This window comes from Archocentrus centrarchus, chromosome 20 (assembly GCF_007364275.1).
Source record: "Archocentrus centrarchus isolate MPI-CPG fArcCen1 chromosome 20, fArcCen1, whole genome shotgun sequence".
Taxonomy (NCBI): Eukaryota; Metazoa; Chordata; class Actinopteri; order Cichliformes; family Cichlidae; genus Archocentrus; species Archocentrus centrarchus.
Window position 1 is genome coordinate 26,554,842 of NC_044365.1, and position 13,558 is coordinate 26,568,399.

Genomic DNA, 13,558 nt, shown 5'->3' on the forward strand with positions numbered 1-13,558 from the left:
TTTGGCAGCTGAAGGCACGGAGAAATGCAGACACAAGAAACAACTGAAATAATGCAACAAATGCATTTATTTAGCCAAATTAAGTACATGGTTACAAAGACAGCTGGCAGGATTTCTATGGTACCTTGATTATGATTTCAACTGAAAATGCTATATAATATAACTGTTACAAGTGTGATTCTCCTTGTAAATGAAAGCAAAGTCCTGCATCTTGTGTACTGCTCATGCATAACTACAATAGTATATGACAGCTGCGACTATGTTGCATATGTACTTAATTCCCTCAAAACCTATGATGTTATGTGGCCAAGTGTCGTTAACACACACAAACAGATTATCTTAGATTTAACAAATGGAATATACAAACCAACACACAAAACATACGACACAAATATATACAGATTGGACAGATCTCAGCCATTGGATTCAAATATACAGTAAATGTCTTATAAGGTTGTTAGTCTGTTTTGTCATAGAGTTGTGTACCATATTCTTCTGATCTTTCCACTTGATTTTCCTGACAAGATTCCCTTCTTATTCTCACTCAAATGCTTAATGCAGGATAATCCAGATTAAAAAAAAAAAACTGGATCCACTAAAGTAGATGATGCAAGAAAAATACACGGCGCTATAGTGTTACTTCACCAGATTATAAAGCGTTTGTCTCAGGTTGATTCAAGAGTGTGATTAATCACGTTTTTAACACGGAAACACGTATTTACATTATATTATAAGCATTTGTTCTTATGCAGAATGTCAAACGAGTGAGCCGATAAAGATGTGATGTCTTGCTCAAGGGCAGTTCAGCAGGATACAAGGAGACAGTAACGGCAGCAGGGATCACGTCTGGATCTTGTACAGAATTTAATAAAAACAGAATGCAATGATTTAAAAAAAAAAAAATTAAAGCCCTATATTTAGTTTAAAATATCACAAAGACAATATAACAAATGTCAAATCTGAGATTTGTTTAATTTTTGTTTTTGTTTTTTTGAAAATATACGTTCATTTTTCGATGTCAGCGACACGTTTCAAATCAGCTGGGATGGTGGAGAAGTCGAGTAATGCTAATGCCCACAATAGCAAGTTAAAATTAAGGCATTCAAAGAAAAATAATAATGAAAATATAAAATAAATTTAGAAGTCCTGGTAACATTACAGCCCCATAACAGTTAACCTTTCAGCAGACATTTTACTGTCTGCAAAACTATTTTGCCCTAATTTGGAGGCCTGAAATGCTCTATGTTGTTTACTCTCCACTTCAGACAAATACAGCCAAAGTGTACAAAACATCCAGGAATATGAATATCCTGTTGCACATCTTTGAAGGTAAAACCTCACAGATAGACGGACGGTATGAGGACAGTATCCTCCTGCTTAATATCGAGCGGGAGGAAAATAAAAACTATATAAACAATATCCAGAAATGCAGCTGTCTGGGTCAAGCTCATTTGAAACGGGCTGAAGTGAAGTGGAAAACTGTCCTGCGGTCTCACCAATCAAAATCTGTAATTTATCTCTGACATCATGGACAATGTGTTCCCCGGGCTAAAAAGGAGAGGGAGTATTCAACTTCTTATGAGTGCACAGTTCAAAAGCCAGTTTATATGAGGTTGCCTTAGTGCACACCGCACGGCCAATTTGCACTTCTGTCACGGTCCCATTACTGCTCAGTGATATATAAGTTTTGGAGCTACATATGCTGCCATTCAAATAACTTCTTTTTGAGAAAGGTCTTGCTTATTTCAGCAAAACAATGCCAAACCATATTCCGCATGTAATCTAACAGCGTGGCTCCAAAGAAAGAGCGCAGGTGCTAAACTGTCCTGCGCGGCGTCCACACCCGTCATTATGAAGTAAAAAAATATTTAAAGCTTATTTGAACTGTGTTGCTGGCATCAGTTTCAAAATACACCATCCGATAACGTCTTTGCACTATTTTCAATTAAATATAGGTTTATCGCAATATACTGCATTCTGCATAGCAGCCCAACTTTTTAGGGAACAGGGTTGTAATAATGTATTACCTGTGTTTCTTCTTTTTTTTTGCTCAAAGCCATCTGTCTAAAAATACAAGGTTTTTACGTAGTGCATTTTAAATACACTTTTTTGCAGCAAAACAGGAGAAAAGAACGTGTAAATAAAGCAGCATGATCTTAATGTCAGCATTCACTTCAAACACGGCGAAACGCCCATCTAACACATACACACACAAAAAAAGTGAGAACAGGAGCTACATTATGAGAATGAACATTTACATTTAAACAAAGAGAAAAAAAGTGCAATTAGTCTATGATTAGAGGTCAGAGATGGAGTCCCGCTACCTACATACGTCCTATCTATATTTTACAAAATCTCACATACAACTACACACTGGTTATTTGCTAGATCTTGTCTAATCCGGAAAAGAAATTAAGATTAAATCAGTAGCAGTGCTTGTTCTTCTACCTTGGAGAAATGAAACTGAATGGTTGCCCAATCCTAATTTTGAAAGAAAAAGACAATATAATTCTTCAATAATTCTTCTCTTAAATGTTTTTCTTTTAGAAATAAATAAATTAGTAGACATTAAATAAATAGAACCTACAGCCCTCACATGAAACCTAAATCCTTCTCAACCAAATGCTTGTTGCTGAACACTAATGATATGAACGTCTGACCAAAGTAATGGTGGCCATTCATCGCCTAATAGAGATCTGCTTTAGAGCAAGTGAGAGATTTTAGGCTGTTTTGGCAGCAAAGTTAAACTTCTTGAAAACTTATGGTGTCCGATTTATATTAATATCTAAGCCTTATAGCTGTCAGATAATAAATAAAACAAACAAAAAATAAACATTAAGGTACCCTTCCGTTTTTGAGGTTCTTTCACATGTACATTGCAATGAAATACATTCAACCGATGTCTCCACCGACTCTATGGCCTTGGAAAGGAAATGCTGAATAAAAGATAATAATAAAAAAAAAAATACCATCATGCTATCCAGTTTGCCCTTGAAAATACTGCTCCTTTCTCAGCAGCAAAGTCAACTCAATAGTGCAATACTGACAGCTTCCTATCTCCATCCTCAAAAATTCACATGGACTTGGACTGGCATCCTCCTTAACATAACACTGCTGTCACAAAAAACACATAAGTGCATTTTTTTCTCATTTAAAAATCAATAGTAACATTATACACTCACCAGACACTTTTTTAGGTACACCTTCCTAATACCAGATTGGACCCGCTTTTGCTTTCAGAACTGCCTTAATCTGTTCGTGGCACAGATTCAACAAGGTGCTGGAAACATTCCTCACAGATTTTAGTCCATATTGATATTATAGCATCACATAGTTGCTGCAGATTTGTTGGTTGTACATTCATGATGTGAATCTCCCATTCCACCACATCCCAAAGGAGGTCTGGTGGTTGTGGAGACCATTTGATTACAGTAAACTAATTGTCACGGTCAAGAAACCAGTTTGAGATTATCTGAAATTTGTGGGATGGTGCGTTTTCCTGCTGGAAGCATCCATCAGAAAATGGGTACACTGTGGTCATAAGGGATGGACCTGGTCCCAGGTAGACTGTAGCATTTAAGCGATGCTCAATTTGGTACTAAGGGGTTCAAAGTGTGCCATTGCCCTCCTATCAGCTCAAAGCAGTCTAGCCATTCTCCTCTGATCTCTGACACCAACAAGGCATTTTCTCCCAGACAGATTTTCTCTTTTCTGGGACCATTCTCTGTAAACCCTAGAGATGATTGTGTGGGAAAATATCAGTAGATCAGCACTTTCAAAAATACTCAGACCAGCCCATCTAGCATTAACAACCATTAACAACCATCACCTTTCTTCTGATTCTGATGCTCAGTTTGAACTTCAGCAGGTCATTTTGACCATGTCTACGTGCCTAAATGCACTGAGTTGCTGCCATATGACTGGCTGAAAAGATACTATGTTAATGAGCAGTCAAGCAGGTATACCCAATGAAATGTCTGGTGAATGTCGTCTGTACTGTGTCAGTTTAAAACCCATGGTGTGATTTCAGTGTACATGGGTGTCAGTAAAAAGTGTTTTTTTATCTGCTAACAGCAACAGGGCAGTTTAGTAAAACAGGCAGGAGGAGATAAACAATGAGTAGCGCTACATCTTATAATGACTTTCTTGTCTTTAAAATATATTAACAATATACAACTCAGAAGTAGCCGCTGCTGATACACACTATTTCTGCAGCCTATCGTATGTGCAGGTTGATTAAAGAAAAGCCTTTATGAATGTGTACAAAACCACTCATGAAGCTGGTATGTGAACACCTTGGGCAGTTACCTCAGAATGTGTTGAAAACAAAAGCCTCCGTGTGGACGTCACTGGCAGTGCATTTCTGCTTCAAAAGAAAAATAAAAATCGTTTGTCTTCACTGGATTGTCTCTTACAGGATTCAGTGGAGGTTTTAGTTGTTGGACAGATGTAGTGCTGCCTGTGTAGTGGGGGGGGCTTTAAAGCACAAGGGCTCTTGAGACGGAGCCGGACGGTGGGTAGGGACTCAGGTACTGACGCGCCTGTTCTGTCATGATCAGCTGGTCTTCTGTCTTTCCATAAACCACTGCTTCCCACTCACTCACCTGCAGAGAAGGTGATCAGTGGTGACTGTGATTGTCAGTTTCTTGGGCAGCCTACCCTTTCATAGGCAATACACAACATTAAGTACACAATGAGACTACTGTGCTCCAATAGGACATCCTAATGAAATTGAAATATATCATCAAAGTTTAGCTTTGTTTCATCATACCTGTGCAGCGTTGTGTTTTGGTGCTTTGTTAGAGGACGGAAGCTTCTTCATCCGGGGGTTAGTAAAGTGTTGAGTATGAACGGAGACTCCTAATGAGGGCTCATCTTTCCCAGAAGTCACAGAATTGCCACACTCGTCTCTCTCAGGGATCGGAGAAACCAGTGAAGAGCTTGTTAGTAGACCTTCATCTGACACCTGTAATATGGTATTCAGTAAATGGTGTAGGTTAACAGTGATAGTAATTATGACCTCAAATTCAATTCACGCATGGTCAACCATCATTTGAGTTTCCTAATAAAACCACGCCTCGTTACTATAAGACTTTGTGTTGCTTTCGTGTCTTATTCAAGTACACATACCACATACATCTGTGGTATTTATAAAAATACTTCTTGAAAAGTGTTCCAAGACCTGAACCTGATTGAAGTGTTGTGAGAGAGGCTTACCTGTGCATCGCCAAGCTGCTCTTGGAAGAGTTGGGTATTAACGCTGTCTTTGCCCCAAAGGTCGAGGACAAGAGACTTGCGCACTTTTCTAGCTGGGCCATCCATCTAAGTTTGAAGGTTCAAGATTGAAATAAAATTATTTCTCAGTGTTGGACCTAATAATAATAATGAGAGAACAGGTGTTGAGGTAATGAAAGGTGTATTTCATGACATACATTATGTTTCCACGCTCTGTAGTCTGGCTGTATGTCTGCTCTGTTGAAGATGTCTGTTCCGATCTCCTGCTTCAGAACTTCTCGAATGTCTTCTTCGAGAAATGCTAAAGGCTGTGGCTGCAAAACACAAACAGGTGAGTATAACCACGAGAAAAGGCAGCAATATGGTGAGCTGCTTTCACCAAAATGTGGCTAACTTACCTCCATCTTTAGTGGACCGTGCATTTTCTCCTGGGCAGCCAAAGCATTTTTGAAAGGAGTTGGTGTCCTCGGGGTTGGAATCATGACTGTTTTGCTGAGTTTAGGAGTCCTGGAACTACAAATTAGTCACTGTCATTACAGTAGTTTTCTCCAAACAAAAAGATCTTCTGACATACTTTTGAATGCTGATATATTTACCCATCATTCTCTTTCTGGTGCTTAGGTATGATATCTTTTTGAAGGGGTGTGTTGAGCAGACACCTTTGACCACACACAGGAGTTGAGGTGAGGGCGGGGTTTTCCAGATTTAGATGCTCTGGCCCTGATATGTTGCAGAACTGGGAAAAATTGAGACAAGGCATATAAGTCAAATCATTGCATAACCTGTAATGGGAAGATGTTGTCTGAAGTAAATGATTAGGATGTGTGAAGAAAGAAAAACTAGCTTTATTTACTCGTGACGGGGTAAATGGCAGTGTCTTTATAGGGGTTTTCTTGGGAGAATTTGAAATATTTTCCAAGAAGGAGGAGCAAGTCTTGTCGCACAAAGGAGATGGTTCCCCCCTCTCTCTTCTTCTCTTCCTGCCAGTGGAAACCTGGGTGGGTTTGGATGAGTTAATGGGAGTCAGGGAGGTAAGACCTCCCACACCAAATGGAGCACAGTTCCTGTCTTGGCTTAAGGTGGTAGTGGAAGGGTTGACTGGGTAATTCACTGAATCATAAATGGTCCGCTCTTGCAACAGAGTGCTATAGCCTGCCTGGTTGTGCCTGGGCGGTGTCGCTGTCTCTGACAAATCAAAACTGGCCACTTCGTTCCATGCAACAGGGTCCTGCAGAGCAAAACACATCTACAGTAGATCTTTAATATATTCACAATATTTGGTAAACATATTTACACTGAGATATGTTTGTTCTCTGTTTAGCTCCCTCTGTTACTCACTGAATCAATGAGCTCCATGGTCTCTGCAAACTCTGGTATGGTCTGCAGGGTGGACAGCACAGTGCTGGCCTCTACAGCCAGGAACTTGCTGGGTGAGACAGGAAGCTGTCCTGGAGCACCCTGTGGGATTTCAGGGCCCTTCCAGGGTCTGCTTTCCGCTTGCTCATCCAGGCTACTGCTGCTTGTGGTAAGTGTGTCATCTGACACACTGTCTGGCCATGCTGTGTACTGCTCCAAACTCTGAGGTAGAGGAGGGGTAAAGACACCGGCATTAGATTTTTGGCTCCTGCGGCAGGTTGGTGTCTGAACTGTTGGCATGAGTTTGGCAGATGTGGTATAAAAATTATTGTTAATTTGCATGAGTTTCAAAATGATGTGTAGGAAATGTGGAAAACACTGATGATAATACAAGTGTTGAAGACTAAATGGCACTCACTGGAAAGAATGAATGTGAATGAAGTATGAAAACAATGTCAGTGCAGACAGAATAGGGACAGGAGAGAAAGAGTGCTTTAGTCAGAACCAAACTGAAGGCTAAGTGTGGGTATGGCAGGGTGGGCTAGAGGGGATGAGGGGGCAGGATCAAGTTTAAAACTGAAACAATGGGCAAGGTGAAGGGTGGGAGCTAGGGGGACCACCAAGCACAGCTTCAGGCCAGTCTGAGTAAGTGGCGAGATGGGGAAAGTAGTTACTATTGCAACACTACAGCAACCGGGCTACAGGCACGCATACATGTCCCCCATTCTTGTTTTAGCATGTATACACTGCAAAATGTCCATTATGGAAGGCCAGTTAATATCAAATCCAAAGAGACGGCACTTTAAGAAACTTTTCAGTATCAATATTTTTTTCCAGACCAGATTATGCAACTCACTGTTTATTTCACTTTGATGTGAAGACATATTTAATATACAAATTAGCCTTTTTACAGTGTATGCAAGCTATTAACACACACAGGCTATGCTGACTAAGGATGCTAACACACATTCAGAGTGTGTTCTTACACATGAACCTCTGCACTGCACTTGTTGTTGGACTTCATTTTCTGCTGACATAAGCAGTAGCTCAAGCTCCTTAATTCTTTGCTCTCTGTCAGGATCATCCAGGCAGGATGGCTGAAATAAACAATCACGGAGGAGAGTCCGAAAGGAAAAGGGGAAACAGTTACGAGAGTTAGGAAAATCAGGAAAACAAGACATAAACATAACATTTACATTCACCAGAGCGCTGGCATTGCACACTCTTCCAGCTGTATTTTATGTTAAGAGAAAATAACAGGACGCTCAAGTTCTTGATTTGAGAACCAGGGTTAGCAATCACAAGTACAATTACAGAAAGACCAGAAAATAACGAATGACAAAAGTTTTCCCCACTAGCTTACGCAAAAACTCATATAAAAGACTCACTGATATGAAGCTTGAATTTTCCGGAAGACTGTCCATCATGTGTCCACCGTGAGGATCAAATGGAAAACCACCCATCTGCAAACAAAACATTACACTTGGTAAAGGGAACAAATGAAACAATTTAAAAGATAGTATGAAGCAAAGACTGACGATGGACCTGGTTTGATCCTGTCATAGGGACAGGACTGTGGTCACAGTGCTGGGGCTCTGCTGGAGTTGGAGGACACTGTCTGTTGTGGCGTCTCTTCACGCTACCAGAGGAAGTCTTGCACCCATCTTGCAGGTACCCCTCATGCTCTACTTTTCTCTTCATGGTGGAATTCCAATGGTTCTTGATGGAGTTGTCTGTCCTGTTGGGGATAAGATTGCTATTTTTAACAATCAATATTAATTAAACAGGAAGCAAAAACACACAATGTGTGTGACGCTACATTACCGTCCAGGAAGAAGCTTAGAGATTTCTGCCCAGCGGTTGCCAAGGCGTTTGTGGGCTTCATAGATGATTCGATCCTCTTCCTGAGTCCATGAAGACTTCTTAACTTCTGGGTTGAGGTGGTTGTGCCACCGTTCACGGCACTGCTTTCCAATCCTTCCCTGGAGGTGCTTCGCTATAACTGACCAGCGCTTGGGGCCATATTTATGTACAAGGTCAATAACCTGCAGAAATTTAGCAGAGACATAAGTAAATAAATTAATTATTTTATGAATTAATGGAGTAAATCCCTAATTAATTTTTCCAGACTGTAAACTTGAATAAAGAGTTCAGATTTCTAAAAGCAGCACTGGTGTATAGAAACCTTCACCCTGGCAACAGCAGAGCTTGTTTGGCTCTTTCCATCAAGGCTGAAAAATGTAGTGATGTCACTGTTGGCAGGCTAAACTAGAATTGTAAGCTCTGTGTTTTTTGTTATGATGCCAACACTTTGGAGAAATGAGACATCATTCTTGGCATTCTTGAACAACAGTGATCCATTTAAGGAATGCAACGTTCATCTAAGAGCAGGAAACCATATTAAAGGTTTACTCTGTTTTAAAAAAAAAAAAAAAAAAAAAAGGCTGGCAGCTAAACCTCTTACTTGGAGAGAGTGTGTTTTATTAGGAATGACGTAGTGGAGCATTTACTTTACAAAAAAAGAAGGCAAAAAAAGAGAAGAAAAATTCCTTGGCGGGAAATAAGCATGCACATGTGCACAGCCTTGCTAATCTGAAGTTAAAAGATACATTACATATTGTGGCATTTGTGTTTGCATTGTGTGTTTTCAACCAGTCTAAGCTGCTCTCTTCCCTCTCTACCATATCATTTACCGATTTTGTCACCCCTGTTTTTGCACAGAATAGGAACTCAAAGCTCATCTTACCTTTTGATCCTCCTCTTTTGTCCATGGCCCTTTCACTAGCTCTGGGTTGAGCACCTTCTGCCAGCGGTGCTGACACTGACCATCTGTCCTCCCCTGTGACAGACATACACAAAGAACAACACCTCATTGCAGTAGTAACTGAAAGAGATAGACCAGTATGGTGTAAAGTAGTAAGATGCTACTGATAGTAACAAAAAAGCAAATATTTTTGTTAAATGAAATTACACAAATACACCTACTGGGAAAAGGGTAGATATTAATTTCCAGGAGTCTGTTCCATGCTGCTCAACAAGCTTTTTCAGCTTTTCATCCTGAAGGGAGACAGATGGAAAAGAAGCAAAAAATACAGAGAGCATGTAAGGAAGCATCTTGTACAACATTTTCACATAAACTCTCATCAATAGAGTTACCCTTAAAGGCATTTGCAAGGGGACAAATGCACAACGTAACATGCGTTGCCTCAAATTCAGCCTCTCCTACAAATTCCCAGCTCAGATGTCACGTATAGCTCTGATACACTTACCTCATCTCGTGACCACTTTACTTTGCACAGTGTCTTTTTATCTTTGCTCTTCTCTTTACTCTCTGGATCTGTGGACTGCAGCTCTTCATCCTCATCATTGCTAAAATATAAAGGGCAGTAAAAGAAGAGCACATTTAGACCACAAACAGAGTCCAGGTCTGAGGTATGAGGTCAGTACCTGTGAGCTAATACATTACACATCAATACACTAATCTACATACACAAAGCTACATGCTTGGAAACTAAAGCTCTAAAAAGAAATGACACAGGAATGGTGTGACAAGCTTAACTATTACTACAGGATGAAACGGGCTCAGTGGACATAATTAAAATCGTGTGACTAACTAGATTGGCTTCCTTGTTTTAACTTCAACTGAGAGAAACACAATCACTGTTAAAAGCATTAGACTTTAGCAGTGTACTGTGCCAAGGTTGTAGGGGCCGGCTTGAGGAAAAGCAGCAGCATATACTATGTTAACTATGACTCTTTTTTTTTTTTTATGTCACTGCTAAATAAATGAAAGGAAGACAAATGAAAGCAAAACCAAAAACATCAGTAGCACGTGAGCAAGCCTTTCACACGTTTTATCAAAACTAAAAGCAACCTGCTCCTCACTAAATAATATTAGATTTGAAAACTATAACACAGTACTAACTTTGGATATTTTAGCGATATAGCACTGAGACTAAGACAGAGGAAGCATATTGCTCATAATAATGAGATAAGATACTACTAACAGGTAAGCAAACAAATAAATCAATGAGTAAATCAGTCAGTCAGTGGACGTGTGTGTGGAGAGGTGGGGAGGTCTCAGTATGAGTGCATAATATCATTAGGTCACATGCCTTATTTAGCTAAAATTTGATTATGTAAAGAAATAACATGTCATTTATAATTACTGAACACAAAGAACACAAAATCCAATTACTTATGATACAAAATGTTGGCACGGTGCATTTCAATTTTGTTTTCCCATAAAACCTGCTGCTGTGCACTAATGTCTCTGTGGTACTGGAGCAGACTGTAAAAAAAATAGAGGAGAAATTAAATTCCTGAGCAGTTAGAGCTGTTACCCTGTAGGAGCCCTTTACAATCACATATGCACAAGCAGGAAAAGAAAAGTGATTTCCTCAGGTCTTGTATGAAAATGTGGATGAAAGATCTTCCTCAGAGTGGAAACTCAAGTATGGCAATTGAATTTTGGTGTGGCCTGATTCCCTCACTAGAGGCAAGAGAAGTTTGGAATGAGCCTGGCTGAAAAGGAAGGAGGGGCCTAAGGTGACTGGAGGAAAGGAGGGATCCTACATCAACAGGCTCTTTCACTACCAGAGCTGTATGAGTATGAGTGTGTGTGTGTGTGTGTGTGTGTGTGTGTTGATGAGGTGGAAGAGGTGTACTGAGGTGTGGTCAGGGGACTGGCAAACCCCTAACGGTCCAGTTCAAAAAGTTTAAAAGAAGAGGCGTACTTGCATTTACTTTAGCATGCCATTTATTCACTTATTAACTTTGGATATAAAGAATATAAAAGTGTAATGTCTCAGTAGCAAGTAGCCCTTTATACTCAATGTTTAATGAATTAGGAATACATCACCAGTCATGAACAGTGAATAGGAAACAGTAAAATCGATACATGATGCAGCTTCCTGGTCAAACTCTGAATTGTTCTACGACTCACAAGGCGGGATGCATATAATTTGGCCTGAAATAACTGAACATATAATAAAAATACCATCAAGTAGCATATTGATATTATATCCAGCCTTAAACTGATCATGCTGTTGTTTAGGTTTGCCAGTAATAGGTTAGAATATAATGAAAAATACCCCTTACAGTGTCCCACAGCCTAAGGTTACATCTTTAGGCCAAATATACTGCTCTGTGCTGTACTATACTGTCCAAATATTCATATTTAGTGAGCTGGAACCAGTAAATGCAGTATTTTAGCTTAAGGGATAATTATTAAACTAATTAACCCACATTTTTCACATGTTATAGTTACAGTAAACATCTCATTGCAAACATTCTTCTCTTTCCCTTGTATCATAGCTTAAATCATCTTATGCTGTTTCTAGAAGCCTTTTCCTTCTACTGCCTGAAACCCGAGACTCAGTACTAAAAGCCGTAATGTATAATTACAGGACACGTGCGATCTGATGCAGAGGTTTTCATCTGTTTTGTTTTTTAATATTCATAAAGAATAGAATCTGAGCAGTAAAGATGTACTAATCTGGCTGAATCTAGTAAGGTATTTTTAAGGATTATGCTGTTGCGTGATTGCTGTGTTAAACTGGCTGTCCGCCTCCCATTCACAGCAAATTATTTTGCATGCTAAACTTTCAGCAGCATTACCACCCATTTAAATTAATGCACGTTTCAGGTATTTTAACCTAAAATATCTATTTTACACTATCTGTACTTATTATCGGGCTAATGTTATTAACTACTGTAATAATGAACTATCACGAGTAAACTTCATTAACTACCCATTCATAATTTCCATAGGCAGACCTTGTTACAGTGTAAGCATGCAGGTGCATTTGGAATACATGCTGGGAGGATGAAACACATTGTATTGACTGTACACAGGTGCACAGTGACACTGGTAACTGAGACAAGCAGATGGCTAGGGAGCTGGATAACGAAACAACACTGTACCACTACAGCTGGCACCCACCTGCGTGATTTCACGTTGTCCATGACAGCTGGTAGGAGGACTGAAACTTTTCAAAGATGAACCTGTGCTTTGGCAGCTCCCTAAAATCCCACATTAATAGATGCGTATCCATAGAAAGTGTTGACAGTCATTGCCGGTTTCTTCTTGATCTGGCTAGCAGCGAGCTAACTTAATGAGCAGTTTATAACATTATACTTTCTCGGTATAAGCCATATTCACATTTTTCCGGAGAAAGGCGTCGCTATGTCCTCTTCAGATAACGGTTTGCTTCAATTTTTTAGCATCAAAAAGTCGCTATGAAACTGGAGGTGTGTACTTTCATTACTTGCTGTCCGAACTGTTTCTATCGTAATCTTTCTCCAATGTACTTCTGTTTGACGTTATGATTTTTGTCCATCCCGCCGATTCTCGCGCCCAGCCCTCTGCACAGGCGGCCTCGCCCCCGATTGGTCGGAAATGGGGCCGTGACAGAGGAGTGGATACTCGAAACTGATAGGTTACCAATGAGGACACCCTCTCGGCTGAATGGTTAAAGCGTTCGCAAGCCTTTCTTTCATTGGTTAGTAATCTCAGGAGGCGGGTGTTATATCAGATAACTGTATTGTTGCCTCCTTCATTAGAATGGATCTTTTCATTAAGGCGAAGGCGGCTGAAAGTGGGTTACGGGGACTTTCTGGGGGCCTTTAGGGACTTTCAGATGATTCTGAGATATATAGCACAGTGAACCGCACAATTTATGTTTAATTTACAGCATCATCTGCACCTTATGCCTTCAGGTCGTTGTATTTGCTTTGATATGATGCATTACTGTGATATTTTTATTATTATAGTTCACATCTCAAAGTCGTGTGTTGTATCAGGTTAGCAGTAAAGCAGTAACATTAAAAAAAAAAACTGACAGGCAAGATAGAATAGAATTTGCTTTGGACGACCAGCTCTACAGACTAGGTTTTGCTGACACCTTGTGGACAAAACGTGATTATATCGACACACTGCTTGCAGGTTTCACGCATATAAAAATAC

The 13,558-nt window shown here is 39.9% G+C and overlaps 1 protein-coding gene across 1 annotated transcript; it reads right to left on the reverse strand.

Moving 5' to 3' along the window:
• Window positions 1–95: 95 nt before the first annotated feature.
• On the reverse strand, window positions 96–12,904 carry mybl1 (v-myb avian myeloblastosis viral oncogene homolog-like 1). Its single transcript, XM_030756763.1, has 16 exons — window positions 12,536–12,904; window positions 9,861–9,960; window positions 9,577–9,648; window positions 9,338–9,430; window positions 8,416–8,636; window positions 8,137–8,329; window positions 7,980–8,054; window positions 7,578–7,688; window positions 6,574–6,813; window positions 6,089–6,481; window positions 5,832–5,971; window positions 5,634–5,748; window positions 5,433–5,549; window positions 5,218–5,322; window positions 4,772–4,966; window positions 96–4,604 (listed from the first exon to the last, which is right to left on the reverse strand). The coding sequence occupies exons 1-16, from the start codon at window positions 12,556–12,558 to the stop codon at window positions 4,479–4,481; spliced, it is 2,319 nt and encodes a 772-aa protein (XP_030612623.1). The 5' UTR covers window positions 12,559–12,904; the 3' UTR covers window positions 96–4,478.
• Window positions 12,905–13,558: the final 654 nt, after the last annotated feature.